Raw genomic sequence first — 12,463 nt, forward strand, 5'->3', positions numbered from 1 at the left:
TCGCTCAACCTCGCGCTACCTTCAAACTTGACCTCTTCACCCCTCATTTCATTCCCTCCTTCTCACTTTCATCTCACATAGAACTGCCCGCCGCAGCAAGACCTCACTTACTCAATTGGCACCACGGAAAGGGACCTGCCCACCTTGACCGCAATCGACTTGATTCAATCGGCATCCCCCGTCATGTCGGAGAAACTCCCCCTCGCCAACCCGGCGCTGGAGCATGCTCGCCCACCTCCGCGCCGCGCCGGCCGCGCCGCATGGTGGTGCCTCCTCCCCGGCACCCTCCTCCTGGCCTACCTCCACGCACCCTCCTCCATTCTCCCCTCCTTCGGCCACGGCCACGGCCACGGCCACGCTTCGCCTGCCGCCGACGCCTGTCGCCAGATCGACCCCCTCTTCCCGACCCAGAAGTCGGCGGGCCTGTCGCAGCTGGACTCGTACCTTGACACCCCCAAGTTCCGCAACGAGAGCATCGCCCGCCTCGCCGGCGCCGTCCAGATTCCCACAGAGTCCTACGACAACTACGGCGCCGTCGGCGAGGACGACCGCTGGGACAAGCTGTTCCCGCTCGCCGAGTACTTCAAGAAGACGTTCCCCAAGGTCCACGCCACCCTCAAGCTCGAGCGCGTCAACACCCACGGCCTGCTCTACACTTGGCAGGGCTCCGACGCCGACCTCAAGCCCACCGTGTTCATGGCCCACCAGGACACCGTGCCCGTCGCGCCCACCACCATCGACAGCTGGACCCACCCGCCCTTCAGCGGCGCCTACGACGGCACCTACGTCTGGGGCCGCGGCGCCATGGACTGCAAGAACTCCCTGGTCGGCATCCTCGAGTCCGTCGAGCTGCTCATCGACGCCGGCTTCTCCCCGAAGCGCACCGTCGTCCTGTCGTTCGGCTTCGACGAGGAGGTCTCGGGCGAGCGCGGCGCGGGCCACCTCGCCCCCGTCCTCCTGGAGCGCTACGGCAAGGACGGCGCCGCCATCATCGTCGACGAGGGCTCCGGCTTCGACACGCAGTGGGGCAAGACCTTTGCCCTCCCGGGCACCGCGGAGAAGGGCTACGTCGACGTCGAGATCATCGTCCGCACGCCCGGCGGCCACAGCTCCATCCCGCCGCCCCACACGGGCATCGGCATCCTCTCGGAGCTCGTCACGCGCATCGAGGCGAACCCGTACGAGCCCGAGCTGATCCCCGGCAACCCGTACCTGGGCAAGCTGCAGTGCGGGGCGGCGTACGCGCCCGAGTTCCCCAAGAAGCTGCGCAAGCTGCTGCCGGGCGACGGGGCGCGCGTGTGCAAGAAGAAGACGGACCTCCTGGCCAAGGAGGCGGCCAAGGCGGGCCCGCAGGTCAAGTACCTCTTCACGACGTCGGTGGCGACCGACATCATCGAGGGCGGCGTCAAGATCAACGCGCTCCCCGAGCGCACGCGCGTCGTGGTGAACCACCGCGTCAACGTCGGCGACCAGACGGCGACGGTCAAGCAGCGGATCGCCGAGATCGTGCGCCCCGTCGCGGAGAAGTACAACCTGACGCTGCACGCCTTCTCGGGCGAGGCCGAGACGCCGTCGAGCATCACGCTCACGGACAACGGCAAGGTGCTCGAGCCCGCGCCCGTGACGCCGACGTCGGTCGACGGCGTCACGCCCTACGGCATCCTCTCGGGCTCCACGCGCGCGCTGTACGGCGAGGACCTCGTCGTCTCGCCGGGCATCATGACGGGCAACACGGACACGCGCTACTACTGGGGCCTGTCGCAGCACATCTTCCGCTTCCTCCCCGGCTACGACCCGGAGAGCGACGAGTGGGCCGGCATCCACACCGTCGACGAGAAGACGAGCGTCAAGGGCCACATCAACCTCGTCAAGTGGTACACCATTTTCCTGAGGAACATTGACGAGGCCCAGTTTTCATGAGTTATGCCGCAGTTTGGGAGAAGAGGCGGGGATGGCCGCCTCGAGGCCGCTACTGCTGACGGGAAAGGATGAGGGAGGGAAAGGGTCGCTGGTGTAAATTCAAGTCGGACCTAGGTGAGGAGCATAATAGCGTGTAGTCTTTTTTTTTTATTTGGAAGAGGAAAGAAAACCCATCGTGGAGGGAATAAATAAAGTAATGAAAAAAGATTTGACTCGTAGTGTCACCCGCGCCCCTTTCTCCGTCCATAGCCCAACTTGCTCTATTTGTGCTTCCCTCGTCCTCCTCGTCGTTCCCGTGTCGTGCGCTTCAAATACTGTGCGTGCATGCACGTGTAAAGAGGTCACGTGTGCAGCCCGCGTGTAAGAGGACTATTGGTGCCCGAGAACAGGAGCAGGCTGCAGCAGGCGTCCAAAATCAGGCTGAGAGCTACCGATGTGGTGGTGGTCCATCTTCATTCTCGCCGGCAATACTCTACACTCACCCGACCAAACTCATCCGCGAGAGGCGGCACCCGTGAATGCGAAAATGGCGTTTGCCATGAGTCGTTGGATGAGCGAGCATGGGGCACCGCCAGAACGACCACCGACTGCCGCCAAACCGTACCAGGAGTGGCCATGGAACCACCCGCATGGGAAACAGCCGTTGCATTACTTGAAGACGTTTTTGAAGGACCACCAAGCAGATGACCAGTTATGTGTACACCAATTCCGACCGATTGGCCCTAGATGGCGTCACGATGATATGTTTGTACAGATTCCAAAACTGGTACTAGCATTGCGAGACGAGGAACGGCACAATCTCGATGCATCACTACTGTAAGATATACAGCCGAGGAACCCCTCAGCCTTCAAATCACAAGACATGTCGTTGATCGATTATAGTATCTCTGTGAAACTCTGTCCCGAGGCTGTTCAGGCATTGGGTTATTGCCGAAAAATCACACCACACTTCTTCAACATGGGCTATGGCCCTATCGAAATAGGAAGCGAACCCGAAGAATGTGAGCTTTTTTAAACCAATGAATCTTCTGGGCCTGGGCCTGACACTGATTGTAGATGCTTACTTCCATCTTCAATTCATCGACATGTATTCCGAGGGGCGGGTGCCATTCCAAACGTCACGAAACCAAGACTTACCAACTGCATATTTTAACATCGGCCAGGGAAATGCACCTCATACCTGGAAATTCACGGGTGTCTCGTTCATAGCGAGGTCCGCTATGAGAGGCTCCGATACGGCATTCCTGTCATGGGATGGTTTGATCCAGCTAGACCCGGTAGACGATACCCTTTTCGAGGGGCTTCGCAAACTCATGACCTGGGAGATAGAAAATTCCGACGGATTCGTTAAAGATTGGCTAACTAGACCAGTCAGCCCTCTTTCCTTAGGGCAGGTATTGTTGTACCTCTTTCACATCATCGCCTATAACTGGTCTGTGTTCCTCAACGAAGCTGAGCAGCACCTGCAACACATTGTACGTCGTCTATAAGTCAGTCTTCGCGTCGTAGTCTTCTAATAGGAAGTCAAACTTGATATAGAGTCGTGCCGTTTACTCGGATGAAACGACCCACGAGCAGCAACGGTATTTATCGTTGGACCTTCATCAGCTTACGCCGCTGTGGGCCGCATCATCCCGCCGGATCATCAGCGCCAGAGATGCCCTACGCCACATGATACAGAATGCTCACTTAGACAACAGCATGAGGTATCCACCTATGAACCGCAATCTCGCCGAAATAGAGTTTACGTTGGAGGGCTATAAGGAGAATGTTGACGCCTTGGAGGCCAAAACCAACAACCTCATTAACCTGGTGAGTTGGAGACATTCTCCTCGGCTGCACATGCTAGTCCCACAACCAGTTGTCCGAGATTCTCAAATGGATCTGCCGCTAATCAAAACGTGTGTTTCGATGCAAAGATCTTCCAGCTGGCGACTTTCACAGACACGGCCGAGGCGATGAAGGAGACCAAAGCAGCGAATGACTTGGCCCAGAGTATTCGACGAGTTGCAACGTTGACCTTTTTCTACTTGCCGCTGCAAGTCGCCGCGGTACGTTTGTGCTCTCGACTTGGTGTCCTCATGGTGTTCTGAGATATGGCATAAGATTGCTATTGTATCCCTGCGAACGGCTTTGCCTGGGAAACAGAGCTGACATGGATGCAGAGCATATATGGTATGAACATCCGCGAAATCACGGGCGAGGAAGGGGCCCACCGTATATGGGAGTATGCGGCAGTGTCACTCGGTCTCATGGCTCTAACCTTTATTGTCTGGTATGTCTGGGCGAAACTGTCGGTTGCTATCCAGTCTACACGCGTTCGTCGATCCGAAACCGGAGAATTGCGGAAGGCTAAGGAAAGCCAAGAGGCCACAAGAATACTGCAAAGCACAGGTGCCTACCAGTCTGACGGCATACAAGAGCACACCCGTCAGCGCCATCGACGCCTTGGTAGGAGACTGGGACTGTTGTTCAGGCAGTCACCTTTGAAGAAAGACGAACGTAACGACATTGAGATGTAGAGACGAGACTCAAGGGCCAGTTGTTAGTTTCACCTACGATGCGCTTAGTGAATCATTGTCTCTGGTCAATATTAGTTCTTCATGGTTCTTTAGCAATTTGCAGGCAGAGACAAATACATTATTGTCCGCTTTAATCTTGCTTCTTTTGCCTCTTTGGCTTTGTCTTGCGCTCTCTTGTTTCCGTTGACCTGGTCATTCCATGCTCTGTGCTTTCCCCTCGTTCCAAAGCACCAACGACAAGGGTAGACAGGGACCGCGAGGCCTGATTATGATCATTCGATTGATTCAAACATTTCCGAACAATCTAGATGGTCGCATTCCTTACCTAAGCGCCTAGGCTCCAGGTACCCCTTCTGAAGCGAAGCGAAGCGAAGCTTCCCAAGCTGCCGGAGCTGCAGGTCCTCTCCGTTCTAGCGGCTCACCCCCCTGCAACAGTGGCTCGGTGGCCCAAGCTTCCTTCCCGCCATCTCAGCCACCAAACCCCAAACTGCCGAGAGCGGGTCCGCCAGCCTCAGTGCAATTCCACACCCGCGATTTTTGTCGCGTTGCCCCGAATCTCTTCGACCCAGCTCTCAGAAAAAAGTTTCCCCGCTACCGATCGTCACCCACCTCAACCTCAGTTGCGACCGGAGGAGCTCCCCGACCGAGCTGCCTCGCGACAATCGCTTCTGGTGTGCTTAGCCGTGCCTCGCTAATTGCCTTGCGCCGCGCGCTGCCGGCGGCATTGCCAGCTACATATCATGTTCAGCTCCATCTCGAGAATTTTCGGCCAGACACCATCCAAGCACTCGTCTCCTGGGCCGACAAGACCGGAGCCCGACAGCAACGACAGAACTTTCTCATCCACCGCTCCCGCCGGATACCCGGACGGAATCGACGACCGACGCATCGCAATGGCGTCGCAGGATTGGAGTCAAGGAGACGCCGATCTCCCGGTTCTCTCGGATAACGACGATGCCCCCGACGGCACCACCGACTACGTCGACCCCTTCTCCTCCATGGTACCCTTCTCTACGCAGGCTGTCGGCGATGATGATGTCGAGCCTGCTGCTGACGCGTCGGACGACGACGATCGCGCAACGGAGAAGCAGTCTAAGAAGGGAAAGAAGGCTGAGGAGAAGAAGGCTCGCCGACAGAAGAAGTCCAAGAGGAAATCGGCCGAGTTGGAACAGTCAGATTTGGCTCTCCCTACACCCATTACCAGTGGTCCCACGAGCCACTCTGCAGCCGAAGACGCAATCGAAAGCGACGACCAAGCCAACGACGACGAAGGTGCATCCACCGTCCAGCACAAGAAGAAGCGCAAGCGCAAGTCGAGACAATCTGCTGGGTCAAGCGACCAGCAAGAGTCGACCAAAAAGAAGAAGAGAAAGACGCACAAGCCTCTGGAGGATATTGAGGATGTAGACATGGAAGCACAGCCTGAGGATACCGTCCTCGACTCGCCTTCCAACCCCGCCGCGTCCGAGTCCGAACTCCTCAGTCCCGATTTCGAAGCCGATTCCATCCTGGACTCGACTCTGAAATCGGAGCCTCAGCGATCTCAACTTGTGGGGGTATCCAGGCAGCTGTTCAGCAAACCGTCTTCTACTCCTGCCATTGCAACAAGCAGGAACGCCGACCAGGACGACGTGAGCGATGATGAAAACCAGGTTTCAGAGTCATCCCCGAGCGTTGGCGCCCAGAGGCGAAGGAGCATGTCACGAGGCTCACAAATCTCAGTGCTGAGGCAAGGACTGGCCCGAGAAGCTGCGTCTCAACCCAACAAGATCTCAGAAGCAGTGGAATCGGAGTCTGAAGACGACGGAGACGCGGACATGGCCGACGCTTCAAATGGATCCGTCGTGGACGATGGCAGGGACTCCGATGCTGAATCCGTGGTCGACAACCTACCCCCATCCTCCCAACCGCCCAGAGAGGATTCTCCAAGAGAGGATTCGCCAAGCGTTGACGGCGATGAGATGGAGACTGTCGAGGAGCCCCAGCTGCCCATCAAATCCTTCCGTCCCTGGAACTCTAATAACTCGGCCGATAAACCAGCCACCAACTCCAAGAAAGATGTCGGACGTGAAAATCCGACGAATACACCAGGAGCTGCTCGCCACCGAAACGCCGAAGCAGAGGCAGATGTTTCCGAGATCGGCAACGTGCCTAGTTCGGCCCAGCGATCCAGTCGCTCAACGGCGTCCAAGCGACAACGCTCGAAACCGAACTTCTTTGTCGAAAAGCCGGCCTCCGACCAGGAAGCTGAGGAGGACCAGGTCGGCGAGGAGACTCGGGAGGCCGAGGAGAACCTGGCCGCCTTGTCCGAGCTCCCGTCAACCGAGGCAGCGGTGCCAGCGAAGAAGTCTAGGACGACAAAGAAGTCGGCCGCATCACTTGCTTCCGCTGCAGCAGAGACTGGCACCCCCAAGGCGAAGGGGACTCCCAAGGTGAAGGCAACTCCTAAGGCGAAGGCCACGCCCAAGGCAGCAGCGACCCCTCGTCAGCCTCCGTCTCAAACCAGTTTCATCTCAGGCCAGTTTACCGTCGATGAGATACGCAAGCTCTCGCAGGCTGTTGAGCAATACCGCAACGAACACAACCTGAGTCAGAAGGAGATGAACGATCTCATCCAAATGAAGAACCGCAAGAAGAGCGAGGTGTCCAAGGAGACTAAGGGTCTGCAGTACGACGGCCAGCAATTCATGGAAATGTGGGCTTTCATCTGTGCTTCTGTCCCCAACAGACGTCGCCAGAAGACCATCAACGTTGCCCGTCAAGAGTTCCACAACTTCAAGGCTCGAGGAGGCGGCTGGACATCTCAGGAAGACGCCAAGCTCGAGGTGTTGCACGACAAGTACAAGGGCTCATGGGTCAGAATTGCCGACGAACTGAACCGCCATCCTAACGATGTCCGAGACCGTTATCGAAACTACGTTATTTGCGGCGCAGCTAGCGGCCGGCAGAGATGGAGTGAAGAAGAGGAACGGGAGTTGGTCCAGCACGTCATCGCCTCACTTCGACGGATGGAAAGGATTCCCGGAAACGCAGGGAAGCCCCGGGAGTCGCTCATCAACTGGCAGACCATCAGCGAGTTGATGGGTCGCAAGCGCAGTCGTCTTCAATGCACGAAGAAGTTCAAGAGCCTCAACGTCGAACTGGGTCCTAGGGAGGTTTTGCAGTCTTCACAACCCACATCAACGGTCACCTGGAATCTGGAAAAGGCTCGGAAGCAAATTCAGGAAATGCCCCCCGAAGACAAGTACGAGCTGGTCCGCTCCATTCTAGCCGGTGCAGCCGGCCGCGACGAGAACATCAGGTGGACACAAGTCGTCGATGTACAGTTCCGGCGCAAATGGCACAGACGCACGCTCAAGTTGCTGTGGTATCGCCTGAAGCAGCTTGTTCCCGGGTATGAAAAGAAGTCAGTTAGAGACTGCGCCCGCTGGCTGCTGGAGGATGCCCGAGTAAATGCCCCGCAGGACGCCAAGTTTCTCGATGGTGGACATGCGAATGGCGACTCGGAGGACGAGCTGAATGTTGTCGACCCTCCGAAGAAAACTCCTCGCCAGAAGAGCAACAAACGGAAGAACCGCAGCGCCGAGATGGTGGCAGATGTCGACGACAGCTCCGAGGATGACGAGACGCGCATCGAAGACGCCCTTACAAACCCCAACTCCCCGTCCGCGCAGCAGCAGCCTTCATCAGCCGTGTCGCAACGGTCCACCTCACGCCTGCAGTATTCGATGGAAGACTCTCTCCGCGCGACCCCATCTTTCCGACCCGCAGCAACCCAGCTCGGCAAGCCCATGCTTGCCCCAGTTGAAGCGGAAGGATTCAAGGCCAGCCCGGCTAAGAAGCGGGTTAGGTTGTCCGGGGGTAAATCTGCAAAGCAGCGTTCTGTTGAGACCGATGGTTCTCAACCGGCCATAACTCCACAATACGAGGCCGATGAGATACCCGACCGCCTGAAGGAGAAGAGGGAAGTGGCCAGGCTACGGAAATCCTCGGGCAGTAGACTACGGTCGGCGGCATCATTGCAGCCAGAGTCTGTCCAAAACAGCGATGTGGACGAGGATATGCCGCCTATTCATGTGCCGACTTCGAGTCAGCCGCTGAGCAGCCAACGCAGAGGGCTGCGGCTCTCGCAGGGCAACTGGGCCAGGAAGACGGGAGCAAACGTATTGCCGGGCGAATCAGTCGAGGCAGCAGGGAAGGGCTCGGTGGAATTAGAAGCGAACAGCGGTGAAAATTCTCCTCGAACGGACGGGCCGGCGTCCACCCCGGCGACAAGGCCTCGCGAAGCGAGACGCCGACGCAAGGACGCCGAAGTTGCAGAGTCTCCATCTTAGAAAGCTGTCGAGAAACTGCGGCGGGGCCGAAGGGCGCTGAAGCTTGTCAAGAGACGCAAGTAGGGTGGAACTGACGTAGTCTAATCTGGACCGTTGTCTGTAGTTAGTCAGGCCAGGTGGATGCTCACCAGTTCGGCGTTTGACGGAGGCCGGAGGGGACGGGGGCCTGCCGGATTTCTGGGGCCTGTGGCCGCGCAGGGCGGGCGATGCGGAGACATGGCATGCTGTTACCTTTGTTCCCTTTTTTCTTCTTCAATGTATCAATACTTGGACAATGAGTCGACTATTGCCTCATAGGCTGGCCTGTTCTTAGGTAGTGGCATGGGAAATGTCTTTTTCGTTGAAATCTTCATCGGTCTCCCCATACGGTGACAAGCTTCCGTGACGGCCTACGTCACCGGCCATGACTCGTAGTCTCCCGCCTGGCCCGTCAAGTAGCCAGTTAGGCCACCACCCGATAGCGAACTCGAGATTTCTCCGACAGGGCCAGTGTCGTCATGGGGTCGAATCAGTCAGCGTCGGCCATTGCCAAGAGGACGAGAAAAGAAGGAGGGCAAGAAAGCAAAAATTGGTTATCTCCGACGATGATGTGCCCCCGGTTCGTGCCGCTCTCGCCGCCGTAGGGCTGTAACACCGATTATCCTCTGGCCGCAAAGCCTGCGTAAACCCCGCCATGGAGAAGAAGCGTCGGCGATTCTGATTCTCGTCCCGACGGCCTTGTTTTCATTTTTGTTCATTTTTTTTTTCTGGAGCTTCTTCGTGTGTGGGATAAACCGGGGCAGCTCGAGGTCCAGAAAAAAAAAACCCCTCGGAGGGAAGTAAGAAGATGGATGCATTGCACCACAATGGGGTATCACCATCCCGCAGAAAGGAAGGAAAAAAAGAACCTTCTCCCCCGTGAAAACCGAAGCTGTGGGAAAAGCCTAGCCCAGCGTCATCCACAAACCACCACCCACAACCCCCCGGGAGGGGCGCATCGTGGGTACGGACTGGTTCTTTCTGTCGGTGGTGATGCAGTTGTCCCCCGGCCATCCGGGGAGGAGACATGTACGTCAGGATGCAAACTCGGCGGCCGAAGGTCTTGTGCGACAATGGAATGGCCCCGTCTTTGTTCGGAGCAGACCGAGCGGAATCTCGAGCGCGTGGCGTCATTCACAGCTCAGAACAAGGCGGTGGGGGGGGGACATGTTCGACTTTTTCTACGTATTCACGGTTCGGTCAAACACCGCATTGTACACCCCCCGATGATTAGCTCAGCGGAAACGAAACCATGGGAGACCGCTGCTCCTGGAGCCAAGGGGAATAGGATTTTTTTGCTTTTCGATTTTTCCTTTTTAAAACCATGGCATTGATGATCGTGACCGCTTGACAGATCAGCGAGGCAGGGCCTGAATCGTAAACATGACGAGCGGCAAATACATCATCCACGGGATCGTCTTCAAGGCGCATGGCGAGAAGAGGAAGGGGGGAAGGGCAAAAAAAAACCGTAAGGAGCATAGAGAGGCGGAACAACCAAAAACGACCAAAGAAGTAGCGAACGGAAAACATCCGATCAGTCCACCGGAATTAAAGCGGGACAGGGACCGCAGCGGCGTGGCGGCACTTCGGGCCCTTAGAGGAGGGGACCCTCAGTGACCCCCTGGCCATCGGCGGAATCCACATTCAAGGCGCACGGCCGAGTGCGACAGAGTGAGGTTCGAGGCGAGAATTTGCGCGTGGTGCGGTGCGGCGCGGCGGGTGGGAAGCTGTAAATCGGATTCCTCGTCTTTTGCATGTCAGGCACCCTGGTTTTATGCACTCGACCTCCTGCGTGCTATTGGGTGCCACACCCGGTGATGTGCAGGCCTACCGAGCCAATGAAGGAGAAAAAAAGAACAGCTACAGACTCTGAGTTGGGCCTTTTCCCCCCCCTCTCACTCTCTTTCTTTTGATGGCATCTCTTGGCCAAATGCACCCGTCCAACACAGACTAGCTAGATGGGGGGTCCTACGGGCCACGGCCTGGGCATGAAGCATTCTCTTCAGCTTCATCTCGCACCGAGCCCGGCTCAATCTCATTGTGCCCCCTTTGTGATCCTCCGTGGCTCCTCCCGATTCCCACTTGCAATTCAACTCGGGACGAAATTCCAAGGTCTCGTGTTGTCGTGAGTTCCTCACTTGTCGGCCCTTTTACGCGCTTGAAGGGCTCCCTTCTCCTCCCCTTCTCCTCTGGGGTTCCCACATCTCATCAAGCCCAGGCCGTGTCGCCGCGTCCGCCAGCGAATTCTGCCCGCCGTTTAGCTGCCACTCGCTTTAATGGTGAGTAGGGGAGGGAGGAGCTTCGACGGGTCTTTCATGGCCGAGTCTCGGTCTTTTTCTGGACTCCTCTACCTTACCATCACCCCCTCCAAGGGAGAGAGGGGCCAGTGAGGCGGTCGCGGGTCCCCCGTTTTGGGTGGGGGCGCGCATGTCGTCCGGCTCGAGGCTTCTCGAACGCGCGAGCCTCACACTACAGGTCCAACAGTGGCTGCTAGCGCAAGACGGGCAGCGAAGGCACGAAGCCTGAGATCGGAAACTAGAGGGATCAAGCCACAGCTGGCGGCGGCATCTGATTGCCGGGCCGAACAGCAAGCAGTGCGGCAGGGATCTGGTGACAGGGGAGGAGATAACAAGGGGAGAGAGGAATGCCAGATGGGAAAGCTAGAGGGGACAGGGACAGGGGTGCTCTGTATTCGGACCTTGCGTGGGCTGGCCGTGCCATGCCATGCCGTGCCATACATAGCACAGGTACGTAGTGAATGAAGCATGAGAGCATCTTTCAACCCCTCTCTCCCCCCTCCCCCTCCAGTGCGTTTGGCTACAGAACGTCGTCCCTGATGGATGGCTAAAGAACTGATTGATAACGAACAGCTTTTGTCGTCACGGCGTGGCGTGATAAAGAGGCTGGGATGCGCAGGTAAGAAAAAAACCTGCAGACGCCGTGACGCCCTGGCGCAGGCGCAGACGCAGACGCCGAACAAAGGTGACACCAGCACATATCCACGCTATTCCCACTGCCAGGCCATGCCATGCCAGATGCACCAGATGCCGCCCGTGCGGTGGAGATCTCTGGCCATGTACGGCGGCGGCACGGTACTTGGGGTCCTTTTTTTTTCTTCTTTTTTTTTCCTGCTTCCTCTCTTTCGCGTGTCCCTTCCGACTTGTACCTGTTTTCGATAACGCCGGGATTATTCCGCCTTTGCCTACATAGTAAAATTTTCCCCCTACTCCCCTGCTGACGCATCTGCTTGGCTCTGCTCGTCTGATGTGATGCGACCCAGCGATCTCCTTGATCCAAGAAACATATGGTCCCTACGCGCAGGGTATCTGACTCTTTCCAAAGGCGAATTCCTTTGGATCAACCTGCACATGGTTTCCGGTTTGTCTGTTTGTTTTGTTTGTCTGTCGTCAGTGGTGGACATCCGTCTGACACACGCACACACATAGACGCACAAACATTGACGTACAAAAAAAAAATGTCGTCGGTCGTTCCCCGTCCCTCCATGTCAGGTTGTTCCTGAGTTGAGTGCTAGATCCTGACCCTGACGTCAATCGGAGGGTTCGGGATCTCCACCCACGACGGCGGGCGGATCATATCGTCCTCTGGCGCTAGACGGATTACAGCAAATCGCCAAGGATAAAGGGTCCGATTAGTGTAATTGTGGCCCGT

General features: G+C 57.1%; 2 protein-coding genes across 2 annotated transcripts; both read left to right on the forward strand.

Moving 5' to 3' along the window:
* Positions 1–183: 183 nt before the first annotated feature.
* On the forward strand, positions 184–1,920 carry EsH8_VI_000971 (M20 family metallopeptidase; the record flags this gene model as incomplete). The annotated part of the gene is made up of 1 exon (XM_083272224.1): positions 184–1,920. One exon carries the CDS (start codon positions 184–186, stop codon positions 1,918–1,920), a length of 1,737 nt encoding a protein of 578 aa, XP_083127398.1.
* Positions 1,921–2,878: 958 nt separating this feature from the next.
* On the forward strand, positions 2,879–8,776 carry EsH8_VI_000972 (uncharacterized protein; the record flags this gene model as incomplete). The annotated part of the gene is made up of 6 exons (XM_083272225.1): positions 2,879–2,921; positions 2,977–3,395; positions 3,460–3,732; positions 3,840–3,971; positions 4,086–4,195; positions 5,191–8,776. 6 exons carry the CDS (start codon positions 2,879–2,881, stop codon positions 8,774–8,776), a joined length of 4,563 nt encoding a protein of 1,520 aa, XP_083127399.1.
* Positions 8,777–12,463: the final 3,687 nt, after the last annotated feature.

Source organism: Colletotrichum jinshuiense, chromosome 6 (assembly GCF_051148585.1).
Source record: "Colletotrichum jinshuiense chromosome 6, complete sequence".
NCBI classification, from domain to species: Eukaryota; Fungi; Ascomycota; class Sordariomycetes; order Glomerellales; family Glomerellaceae; genus Colletotrichum; species Colletotrichum jinshuiense.